This window comes from Streptopelia decaocto (genome assembly GCF_964273445.1).
Source record: "Streptopelia decaocto genome assembly, chromosome: 1".
In the NCBI taxonomy this organism is placed as follows: Eukaryota; Metazoa; Chordata; class Aves; order Columbiformes; family Columbidae; genus Streptopelia; species Streptopelia decaocto.
The window spans coordinates 36,740,012-36,753,272 of record NC_138663.1 but is presented as its reverse complement, the minus strand read 5'-3'; the positions used below and the strand labels follow the sequence as shown (position 1 = coordinate 36,753,272).

General features: G+C 37.5%; 1 protein-coding gene across 2 annotated transcripts in view; it reads right to left on the bottom strand.

Annotated features, from left to right (window-relative positions):
• LEMD3 (LEM domain containing 3) overlaps positions 1 to 13,261 on the bottom strand; it is a 48,963-nt gene that overhangs the window by 9,535 nt on the left and 26,167 nt on the right. For both annotated transcript variants that reach the window (XR_014185782.1, XM_082069741.1), the window contains exons 4-9: positions 6,908 to 6,975; positions 4,978 to 5,057; positions 4,755 to 4,903; positions 2,539 to 2,640; positions 1,425 to 1,527; positions 1,020 to 1,198 (exon numbers count right to left, since the gene is read on the bottom strand). Coding sequence is in view for 1 of the 2 variants with exons in the window: in XM_082069741.1 (XP_081925867.1) it covers positions 1,020 to 1,198; positions 1,425 to 1,527; positions 2,539 to 2,640; positions 4,755 to 4,903; positions 4,978 to 5,057; positions 6,908 to 6,975 (681 nt within the window). In the remaining variant the exon portion in view is untranslated. The remainder of the gene's footprint in view (positions 1 to 1,019; positions 1,199 to 1,424; positions 1,528 to 2,538; positions 2,641 to 4,754; positions 4,904 to 4,977; positions 5,058 to 6,907; positions 6,976 to 13,261) is intronic.

Sequence of the window (13,261 nt, the reverse complement as noted above, 5' to 3'; positions counted from 1 at the left end):
CAGCATTACAGAATAACATAAGGCAAGACAGACTCTTAAGAGTCACAACTTTTAAATAGCTGGCAATTAAAATTTCACTTTAAACATTTACCTTCCCACTCATTGATACAAATGACTATTTTTTTATATTGCAACCTAGAATTCAAGTCTTATAGTTTCGATTTTTCATTGACACCTCATCCCCTCAAAAAAAAAAAAAAAAAAAAAAACAAACAAACAAAAAAACCAACACCAAACCAAACCCACACACCCACAAACCTGAAGCTTAATATGAAGGAAAGCAGAAAGATGAAGTAGGAAAAGATGACCACTGCAGAGAGACAACTGCAGACACACTGGATTCTTGCCACATGGCTCCATAACAAAAGTTGAAAAGTGACAAATCACTGCAAAAACCATGTATGACAGCCTCCTCTATTAAAGCAAAGGCTTTGCTGCACCACAGAGCTTGAAATACAAATGCAGTGTAGAAAAACATTTATGACATAAATGAAGCAATACTAGCAGATGCTCAAAATCCATGTTCTGCTGATTGAGGATTCTTCTGTCCCAGCAGTTTCCCTTTCAAAGCAAACAAACATTTCTTCCTCCAAACTCTTGTCTTTACACACCTGACTGATAACAGTAGTAAACTCAAGCCTACAAGCTCCAATTTACCTGCTGTCAGATAAAACCAATTATATTACTTCAAATAAGACATGTCAGAAGTTGACCAACTAAAGAGTATTTCTTTTAAATTCGTTCAAAGGAACAAGCAACTCACTTGGGCTACACAACCTCTGCTGTATTTCTGCAGTAGCTATCACAGAACGGCTCATTTTGCTTGAAAACAAGGCAGACACTGAATGCACAGAAAAACTAAGTCTGTTGAACAAGATAGAGACATAGCACAGACAGTTCACAAGAATACTTAAAGGTGTGAGAGAAGTCTTTCATGTTCAAGCAACATAATACCATCTAGAAGCTAGACAGAGAAATGTAAACAATTATATTTGCAAAATAGAACTAAACTTCAATACCTTGCCCTTGCCACACTTTCGATGGTATTACTAAAGTTTTGTCACACGCTGCAGAAGGTTGCATCCATTTCCAAACCAAGAACTCAGCGCCACCTATTCTTCGTGTCTCTGTGCGAACTCTAGATTCATTTGCTGCAAGAAAATCAACTGCTCTATTCCAGACTTTCTTCATTTTCTTCCTTAAAAATTGAAGCAAGGATTACAAAGTTAGCATTAGAACAACCTGCATCGCTGACATCCAGCATGTAAGAGAAATTCAATGTTTTTTACCCCCACCTGCATCAATAAGAATCTCCAAAATAGTACACAATGCAACCTACCGAAATTAATTAATTGACGAGTTTGTTTTTACTATTTTTCCTTACTTACATATAAAGAAATTCAGTACTTCCAGTGAGAACATACCTGTTCTGAGGTGGTATTAGAGAATCACGCACATGTAAAATAGGCATGTAAGGCTGCAAGTCTTTGTTTTCAGAACACGCCTCACTGTGACTTCTTAGAACATCTGAGGATACCATAAGAAAAACTGTTAAGTATGTAGTTCATGCAAACATCGAGAAAAACATCAATTCTGGCAATGCACAGCTACTCTGAAGACGCCTCTCAATTTCAATATTTAGGGTGGTTTTCACATTTTTAAAGTATTTTTCCTCCTAACCATGCTGAAGGCAAATCAAGAAAACTAACCACACACAGTGCCTCCAACTACCCCAAATCACCCTGGAATAAAGAAAAGGAGTTCTTGCAGTTCCTCTTGAATGGTACTTCTGACTGCTAGCAAAGACAGCCACCTTTGAAAACAAAGTGCTTTCCCCCCACCCCAACAAAACTTGATTTGCAAAAAAGGTAGGAAATGTTAAAAAACAGGAAAACAGCTACAATTTGTCTACCATCTTTGTATTTATGATGATTGCCATGAATGAAAGTAATAAGACAATTTCAGTAAAATTTCATCCCAAAACAGAGCTTAAAAACTACTGAAAACATTGCAGCTTCAAGTAGAAAAGCAGAATTTGAGAAGTCTATTATGCATTCTCTTTTAGTAACATTATTTCTGCTCAAAGTGACTAATTAAAAAGCTGCTTTTTCTATGAAATGCCATTAAGGATGGAACTGAGAGCTAACACACATTTTAGAAGTAGATATTTTAGCTAAAGATGGCTTAAAAACAGATACAGAAAGCAACGTATCACCATACTTCTAGTCAAACATCACATTTATATTTGTTTTCAATAATAAGATGAAATACCACCAAGTCAATGAGAATTTTTTTACAGCCATGTTGATGTTATTCAGAAATTACAATCTTTTTACCAAAAGCTTTGATGAGGTTTAAAGGATTAAAAAAAAAAAATCAGAGAAACAAAACATATGAACCACACATTTGACTAAGAGCTCTAACAGCATGATGACTGACAGCTAAACAGGCAGAAAACATAACTGAATTAATATCAGTACTTTGAAAGCTTATACAGAGCTGATACAGATACATCATATGTGACTCAAGAAGCCATACCTATGATTTTTACCACCATATCATACATTTGCCTCGTTTCTTCTTCCTCTTTTGCCCAACGGTATTTCATGTAGTGCAAGACTCCCCAAACCATTGCTACACCTGCATTAAGATGTATAATACTCTTTAGACAGTACTAGAACATCGGTTATTTAACAAAATTTACAGCACATACTTCAGAGGCTGGTTGAATTAGCTAACATTTTGAAGTACTTTAAGTTCAAAGCTAGTGACATACACTGTACTCGCTGTCAATATTTTCTATTTTACTAACACAGCAACACAAAAAGACGAACTCTGAAGAACAGTTACCTTTAGAAAAACATGTCATTGTTTTAACAACAGCCTGGTATCCCATGACTGTGGTTTGAAATGTTACCCATTTGTGAAGAAAAATATTGGAAAAATTGGAAAATTATTGGAAAAATTCAAAGTCATATCAAAAGTCACATAAACTAACAATTCAAACATGTTAAGATTTTAAAATGCACAATATTAATGCATTCATAGACAAGTTCATAGACAAGTCACATGTTTTAGATATCACAGAATTATAGAATGGTTTGGGTTAGGAGAGACATTAAAGATCACCTAGTTCCAACCCTGCTGCCACAGGCAGGGACACCTTCCACTGGACCAGGTTGCTCAAAGCCACATCCAACCTGGCCTTGAACACACCCAGGGATGGGACATCTGCAGCTTCTCTGGGCAGCCTGTTCCAGTGCCTCACCACCCTCATGGTGAAGAATTTCTTCCTTCTATCTAATGTACCTTCTATCTAAATGTACCCTCTTTCAGCTTAAAGCCATTAGCCCTTGCCCTATCACTGCATGCCCTTGTAAAAGGTCTCTCTTCAGTTTTCTTGTAGGTCCCCTTGGGTACTGGAAGGCTGCTATAAGGTCTCCTGGAGTGTTTTCTTCTCCAGGCTGAACAACCAACTCTCTCAAGCTAATTAACTTGGACTGCTTCAGTTCAGCTACAAATCTGTATTTCTTGCAACAAAGTACTGCATGCTCTTTTTCTTTAAAGATTACTCCCAAAAAGGACAATCTACTTAGGAACACCAGCATACAAACTGAAAATAAAAACCTTATTCTTTCTTCTGTCTCAGGCTGAGGGCAACACTACACCTGTGATCTCTTAGCAATTAAAAAACCCCACAAAACAAACACTAACACCACGCATACACAAATTATAGTTACATAGTTTGTTTCATATACCAGTGATCCCAAGGCAAAGTTAATTGATACAAAGACTGAAAGACACCATTTTAGGCCACAATGGGTGCCAGTTAATGACAATACATATAACATTTATACAATAGTTTATTTTTGAAAAGGTGCTCCATATTAACCCTATTTACAGACGAGAAAGCTGAGAGACAGAGCAATTTACTCAGTTTCATCTCTGCATCTCAATTCCATGCTCATATCCACTATTATCTGAAAGACGCCAATCTGGGACAGTTTGCCCTTGATTCTTTTGGTTTTTCAATAGGCTAGTGAAGGAGGCCTCAGGTCTGCTCATAAGCATGAACTTGTCATGATATTGGGATAAACAATTTACTAAATATTCAATAGGTGCATGAGATGAACTCTGCATCTTCAAAATTTGCAACCAGCCACATGGAAAGGAGACAAGTGTCTGCACTCAGCTGTACCACATTTTTATGCTGCACAGTTTTCAGTATGGTTAAGGATTAAATAAACTTGAAAGAATTTGAAACTTAACTAGACAACTGTCAAAGACTAAATGAGTAATTCTTACTGAAGGATTAGATACATTTTTACAACATAGTCATAGAAGTAAGAATTTTTTGGTGATAATCATATTTGGTATCCAACTTTTCCTAAAACCAGGAAAATCATCTCTTCTGTAGTTATGTTTCCAAAGCTCCTGGAACAACAGTGAAATAGTCTCAAAATTAAGGCTATAATGTCTTTTTACTGGAATTTTTGAAAGCCACAGCGTATTGCTTTGTCAGGGAAAAAGACAGAGTTCCCAAAGAAGGACTTAGTTCAGCTGACTACAGCAGCAGACGACAGTAACTGAAGCGAAAATACAGTGGTGCAACAGAACTGCATTGTAATCAAGATACTGGTAGGAACTCCAGGTTTTATGATTGAATAAAAGCCTTCTCTAAACATGGTGCTTACTTTTCCCCACATACTTACAATATATAGCAAAAAAGTTTGATTTTTTTAAAATTAACTTACCCAAAAGCAATATTGATAATCTGTGAGTTACATTAACAAATGCACGTCGAAAACGACACCTGAAAGACATCTTTGGACTGGTGGATTCCAGATACTTCACATCTGTCACATTAGTGACATCCATCTCATTAGGGTCATTGCTGAGACACCTATTCAAAAATATACAGTATTAATGAAAACGATAAATTCTGTCAAAAGAAATAAAGAAATACAGACCACTTACTTTATGCCAACATCTTCTCCACTACTCAAGATCCATTGTAATGCTTTGTTAAGTACACTTTCATATTCTGGATCTAAATTCTGTCAAAAGACAAATACTAATGAGTAACTGCATAAATAACCAGAAAGTTATCACACCACAATAAAATTCAAAGACTGCACAGATTAGTAACCAAAACTATGCGGTTTTGTTCTTGATTCTTCAGAATTTGCACAAATGTTCACTACAAGAAGTGAATCTATACACACTATGAGCAGCTATCAGACTTACTAGCATAACTTGAGGACTGTTTGAAAACTCACACCACATCCGTTGTTTCACTAATTCTAATCTACAGCAAGAATTATTCAGCCACTAGGCGGTGCTCATTGAAAATCTACTTCAAGAGTAAAACTGAAACTAGATAATGCACCCAGCTGACAATGGGTCCTATGAAAGCAGTTCAGGTCTTTTTTTCTTTTTCAAGAAGCTTGAGGAAAATAAATTTTAACTGATATTTTGCAAATAATCTGGTGTTTGTACCTCAAGAACTGACATTATTATATGGAAACTGACATTTTTTTTTTTTAATTGGTTGGTACCAACTATTGTAGGAGAACATTAACATTCACTGCTGTCTGTGCTAAGGCTGTCTCCATAGTTCATCTTGCATGTTCTTTTGCAGAAAAAGAAAAGGAAAACCGGAAGTTACTATTGTATTTGAAATTACACTCTCCAAAAATATTTATCTCCATCTTTCCTTTGAACTTCCCATAATGTAACTGGCCTGGAATTACAGGATAAGCACTTAAGGAAAAAACAGTAACTGTTTAATTTTTCACTTTGAATGTAAAATATTAAAGTTTTATCACTGAACCGTGAAATTCTGCAAAGAAGTTATATTTATACTCACAAAATGAGGAACTGGAGGGTTAAACAAGACTTCATACCGAGTGACAAATTTTCATATGAAATTTGAGCTTATCAGAGCTAACATGGTTGTTATGATAACAGCTGGCATTCTTTCAGCACAATAGATGGGTAAGACCCTCAGTTATCTGACATTGACCTCATTTTTTCCAATGTATTCTCACAATACACTGGGTTTAACAGATATAGAATATCACTGGCAAACCATAAACCAGTGTTACCAGTTTCTTCGGGATGCTCTTAACCTGTCCCTTTTTGTCTACTATGTAAACATTTGCCAAAATGTAAAATTTCTATAACTTGTATATTTAAAGTCACATCAGGTTAACTCCCCCCTCCATACAATCAAAGAAATCTTATACTCTCAGCCTTTTAAAAGCTTCAAGTAGTTTTCCACTGAAGGGTATACCAATGTGGGCTAAATTAAACCCTACAGCTGTCAAGACGAGGCAAGAGTCATCTTTTATTTGGGGAGCAAGGCAGGGGAACGACAGTAGAGCGAGTGGAATTTCATAATACTGTCCACCTATCAAATTAACAAAAAGGCCTTTTTTGACCATTTCTATTTAAAGCATCAGTGAATGGTGTCTTCGTACAGCAGTTGCCTGTCAGGTCCACTGCACCGATCCACGCATCAGCCTCTCCTCCCAAAGAAAGGAAGACAGTATCCTTTTCTACAAGTCTTGCATCAGTATAATGATTTTTGGACAAGCTTCTAGAGATTCGAATTTCATAAACTTATGATTTTTGTGTTGGTGAACTGTTTCTATCAATTCACATTATGTCACTTCCATCACAATTAAGCCATTTCATTCACTTTCCCTCTCCCCCAAAACCTCACTACATCCCCAAATAAAAATCATAAGTAGCACTTGTTAAAGGTATCAATTCCAACCATTTCCAAACAACATTCGAAACTAAGTCAAATTTAATCAATACACTAGATATGTAACCAGGCCTTACAAGTTGCAACTCATATAAATGTTACATACAACCAATGAAAAATACCTCATTTGCTTACTTTTAAATATGCAGCTGCCTCCTGGACGGTAAGATTTCTTTGAATAGAGCTGCCACATTCATGTTCCCCTGGTAAAATAAAACTTTTGTTTATTTTGATCTACTTATTATTGCATTATATAAAATAAAAATCACCTAAACACAAGCTGACGGTTAACACAATCTACACAAGCAACAGTAGCTCACTAATTCTCACAAGTTCACTAAAAATATGGAAAAAAAATACCCACACTCTGGACAAATTTCTCCTTCAAAAAAAGTTTAAAAATGGAAGATTGTCACAGCTAATAATATGGACAAATCACATCAATACAACTTCGTGCACTGGTCAGAAAGTACATTTTGGTATTTACACTGAAATTAGAACAAAAAACCACTATGAAGAAATATCAAAAGGATGTTACAATAAAAGAGTTGCTGTACCCTGACTCAACTTCTTCCAAGTAATTTCCATTTACTCTGAAATTATTATATTTTATACGGACCAAGTTAGTTCCAGTTGCAATGTATCCATAATAGTATTTCAGGCACTATGAAGCTACTACATTTTAGATTGATTCCTGAATAAGCACACAATCTCAATATGGCCTGAAACTGCTGGTTTTACCATCCTCCTGGTTCTTTTGGAAAGCATGCAGAAGCAGTCAGGAAATAAGGTATTTACATGCATAGTCAGCCCTCACAGCCACATGTCATCATCTTCCTGATTTTCTTCGATAAACTGAAGGTACTTGATTCATGGAACAACAACAACAAAAAAATGCAGCAACAGTCCTACCAAGGCAAAGTCACATGGAAAGTGTCTAACACCAGTTTTATCTGTCTCTAAGCCATCATTTCTGAAGAACTCCCAGGGAGTGGCAAATGACTTTTTTTCCTGATCTTTAAAAAACAAAAAAAATCATCTTAGCATCTATAACTACAATTTTACTGTACCAAAACAAAGCAGGAAACAACAAATCCAGCCTTTCCCTGGCTGAGGTTACACCTGCCTTATCTTCCTAAATCCATGCCAAGCTGTATTATTCCCAAAGCCACAGCAAGGCTAGGAAAGTTTAAGATATTAATGCATATACAAAATATAAAATTTTTCTTATACTCCTACAAAGTCTTTAAAGTTGGAATTACTCCACACTGGAATACCCTTTAAATGGAGCAACAACTCAAATGAGAACATTTGAGGCAATCTGAGCAAAAATTAGGAAATACTAGCAGGTTATGGAGAAGCATCTTCATGTCTAATTCACAGCAGGGAGTTGCAAAGAAATAAGTGTTTTTACGATGCTAAAGCAAAGTTTTTTTCAATACACTTCAACAGATTTAAGTGAATTTGGCCTTGCAAGCACATCACCATAATAGGGATGCTCTTCTCTTACTGCTGGGTTACAGAGGAACAGGAACACTGTTTTTAAGAGCGTTCATATGCGGTCTGTTCTAGAAGTGCTGCTGGAACTACGAGCCTGTGTGCATGTACATACTTTCAATCAAGCACTGAAAAGACAGTACTTCAAAAGTGACTTCACGTGATAATTAACATACGACACCTTAGATTTTCAAAGTGCGTGAGTCTACTATAACAGCAAAACTCCAGAGATCACTGGTGTAAACTGACGTGGCCTTTGCCAAATAACACTGAATTCAGAAGTCAGCACAACAACTGGAGTTATAGGCTATTCTTCTGTGTAATTTTGGCAGACATTCTTTTTGTGCAGCATAAACTCTACAGCATGTAAATTCACATGTGTAATCATCAGTAGTTCTGTGTTTCAAGATTAGCAACTTGGGACAACTATGTATCCTACTCAGTCTCTGCTGTAAACATAGTGTTTTAAATCTACAACTGATGGAATAAATACAACAAAACCAAAATGTATCTCTGTAGAAGCCATATCCACAACCTCAATGAGGTATTACGTTTTATGAGGAGCAAGTCTGATGGGTATTCATCCATTTAAGCTTTTTTTTTGTTGTTCAGCAAGACCTAAGCCTTCCTGAGGTCTTTCTAACACAGAAAAAGCACCTCGGCCATAATTCGATTGACCAGAACAGCTTGTGAGAGCAGGGGATGAGATTCTTCTGCTTAGGAACTTTTGTTTGTTTGCTTTTTTTAATTATCTAGACAAGCACGAAAACCCATTTATAAGAAAGACTAGAAAGGGTGAGGCTAATACACAGAAAAACAAAACACACTAGCAGGAGATCAGATTGTGAAAAATGAATTCTTAAAAACACATTTTAGGATTAATTTTGCATTTTCAGTCTTATGAGAACACAATATTACCTCTTGTAAGAGGACAAAAGCTCCCTTAGATGAGGGACTACTCTATTACTTCAGTAGTTTAAAATTCTAATCTTATTTGCATTCTTCCAGGAATTACATTTATGCAGTATGCAGCCAATACACTAACTTCAGATTCTGGTCTCATCTTCGAAAACCAGCAGACAACTTCCTCGCAGTCCTGCTTCTGAATTTTTTTCAGACTGTATTCCCCCTGAACAAGGTTAACAGTTAAAAACGCCTTCGCTGCCTAAGCTCTAACAATGTCTAAGGCCCATCAGTTCAAATTACCCTTGTGCAAGGCTGGATGGGGGGAAAGAATCACTTTCATCTTGCCTCCCACTCTTGAAACAAGAAAGCTAATCAGTGTTACCGAGTTTCAGCCCTGTACAAAAAGCTGTTGGAGACGCAGTTTCTCATTCCAGCCCTGCTATTGCTAAGAACCATTTAACAGCTTTCTTCTGAGAAACTCATGAATTTGAAAGCCTGCAGAAAGTTAGGCAATTCACAAGTCAGACAGCCTTCTATTTTACTGCAAACAGCAGGATATTCCTATATGCCATTTCAGTCACCGCTTTAGCTAATAGTTCTGCAAATGAAGGCTTATTTTGAATAACTTCGGTGCAATCATTAACCACTTGGCTTGGAAACCCACTTTCCATAGTCTGAGCCAAAAATATTTCCCAACTGTTCCATTTGAGGCCCTATATCCAGGAATAAAACTGAAGCAGAGGCAAAAACTTTTACACAGGTCTGCTGCAATATAGCTCTTTGCAAAATCTGTCCCTCTGTTAAAATGTCTATTGCAAGCTTAGCAGAAGTATGGATCTTTGCACTCAAACTTCCCTTGGGCACGGATCACTTCAGTTTCAAGTGCAGAGAACCATTCCACTCATCTTTGTAGGGAGGCAAGAAGTAACACACCCCAGCACGGTTCTGGTCAATGGCAAGTTGAACATGAGCCAACAGTGTGCCCTGGCAGCCAAGAGGGCAACCGTGTCCTGGGTGCATCAAGCACAGCATTGTCAGATGGGCGAGGGAGGTGATTGTCCCACTCTGCTCTGCACTGGTGCGGCCTCACCTGGAGCTCTGTGTGCAGTTCTGGGTGCCACAGGATAAAAAAAAGATATAAAGCTACTGGAGAGTGTCCAGAAGAAGGCTGTGAAGTTGGTGAAGGGTTTGGAGAGGAAGCTGTATGAGGAGCAGCTAAAGTCACTTGGTTTGTTCAGCTTGAAAGAGACTGAGGAGATACCTCATCATGGTCTACAGCTTCCTCACAAGGGGAGGACGAAGGGCAGGCACCAAACTCTTTAATGACTGACAACAGAACTCAAGGGAACAGCAGGAAGATGTGCCAGGGAGGTTTAGGCTACACATGAGGAAAAGGTTCTTCACCCAGAGGGTGGTGGAGCACTGGAACAGGCTCCCCAGGGAGGTGTCATGGCCTCAAGCCTGAGAGTGTTCAAGAAGAGACTGGACAACACCCTCAGACACACGGTGTGAACTGTGGGGTTGTCATATGCAGGGACAGGAGTTGGACTCGATGATCCTTGTGGGTCCCTTCCAACTCGGGACATTCTATGAATGTACATTAGGTTACTTAGGCAAGCCACATAAGAAGTTGAGTTCTCCTCAAAAATATGAACAGAAAGAAACTAAAGCCTCAGTTCCAAAGGAACATTTACATCTGTTCTCACAATTGTTTTCAATACAGAAAGTAAGTCAGATCAGCTTTTCCACGCAGGCTAGAATTTTTGAAACTGACTTTCATTTGGGCATTTATCTTAATTTACAAGCTGCACCATATAAAGTTAAAATTCTGAATATTTCTGTTAATTATTTCCTTTACAATGTAAATCATTATTTTAAAGTACCAGAATCAAAACTCAGTGGAAATCTAATACTTTAAGGAATACATGAATTTAGCACAGATCTCTAGCTCACAGCTTGATGTGATACAGTCAACCAATCCAAAAAGTAAACAGCATATAAAACGCTTAGCAGGTCTCATGCTTCCAAGTTACTTGCAGCAGGACACTAAAATGGGTAGCTGAAGAAAAGTAAGAGCAGAACAAGTGTTGCAAGAGCAAGTGAGAATACCTGATCTCCCAAAGGCTAATTCAACAGTTTAATAACACCGCAGAAGACCAGAACTTGCTAAATAGTCTCTAAATCACTGGTTGGAAACAGCACAATATCAATCACCCAAAGAACTAAAGATTAAGGAGAACAACAGAACAGTGAGCCTGTGACAGCAATCAGATACAGTAGTTGACACTTGAAATAAATATTAAGCAATATCAGTGTTTTGCCAGGATTTTCCTTCCAGCCATGGATTTATCAGTAAGCCTTATTACATCTGGGAGTCTAATTCACCCCTGCATCTGAAGGACCCGTGCTGTCCATTAGTTCAGAAGGAAACAGTCTCATAGATCATTGCTTAATGGAGAATACCAAGCAAAAGCAACATCTAACTACAAAAAAATTCTTTACGTACAAGAAAGTAGCGTCATACCCATGGGTAGCTGACTGCTTCTTGTAGATATAGTGGTTAGGTTTATTCATTTTGCAAGCCTAACTGAAAATGGACTATTGAAGTCTCTCCATGAAAGACCAAGACATCCAGTAATTAACATAAGCCTGAAGGAAGTCTAATTTACATAAAGCATGTATTTTGGATTAGGAGAAAGTGCTAGGCACTGAAATACATCCTGTCTATACAAGTCACTGCTTTGAAGAAAGGCTGAACCATTAGGCAAGAACACAGGAAAACAAACTTCAACTCAGAACTGGATGAGCAGATACTGCTTCTCTGTCTAGTTTCTTGTGAGGTAAGGTGTTAGCATTGGCTTGGCAGACTAGTAATTCTGAGAACAATGATGCACTAAAGGCATTCTATTTTCATATAGGATAATTACATCATTTTTCATCATATCAGAGCACCACAGTAGAGAATAGGCATCTACAGCTGGAACATAGTATATTAAGGCAAATAAAACTAAAACACTGTTATCCTTTTTCTTCCTTGAAACAATTTCCAGTGTTTCACCTTCTAAAATAAAAACCCCATCACTTCCTCTCTAGTTGAAGTTGACAAGGCAAGAAACTAGCTCAGTAGAAGTTTAAGAACTCTAATAAAACAAAGAGGGCTAGAAACCAAATTCTGAAGTGACCATCTACATGGTAGTCACAATGTTGAATAAAGCTTAACAGAACAGCCTCCTGCAAGTTTCCAGCCTGGCTTTTTAATATTAATATTTTTAACATGAACAAATTATTCATAGCCAAGTCTGAAATAAGAGAAACTCTTCCAAGTATGTGACAGAGAGACCTGAAAAGCACCACTTTCATTAAAACTATATTCCTTTTGAAGTGGTGCACTATGTACAAGATCAACACTTTTAAACCCTACATCCTCTAGCAGCCTTCTGTGTTCTATGACTTTTAAACAGCTTCCAGACATTGTGCCAGGTCTACATCAATATGGTGTTCAAAAATGGATGTTAGACATGTTCCTCTCATACCTTAAGAAACCAGGCATCAAGGATAATTTTTAAGTACAGAGGAATTAGGTCATTCTTCAGACTGCACAAAAGCTATTCTGCTGAGCAACCAGGTAATTTCAGAACTCAGCTTCAGTTTGGGGATCACCTAACCAGAAAGTATAGCTGTATTTTTTGAAAGTAAGTACTGAAGATTTTCCTTGCCAGGAACAGACTAATAGAGATTAATGCACCTGGAGAAGAAAGCAGTCATCTTGAAGCACACAAATTTCTCTCATAAGGCAGACAGATAAACATTCTTGTAAGTGTACATGCACAGAAGTAAGCCTCAGCTAACAAAGAAAATCCCCTTTCTTTCACAGCCAAACCTTTTTATCCAGGCAAGTACATTGTTTACCGTACGGCCACAATGGACCAAATGACACACTGAGAGAAGAGCAAACTTATATTTTATTTTCAAAAAGAGGGAGAGAAGTAGCAGAAACCCATTACTTCCACTTCACAAAAGCCAGTGCTCTACTATACACAGCTATGGGTCTTGCAAGACATTCCCACACACCGCAGTTTGCCTATC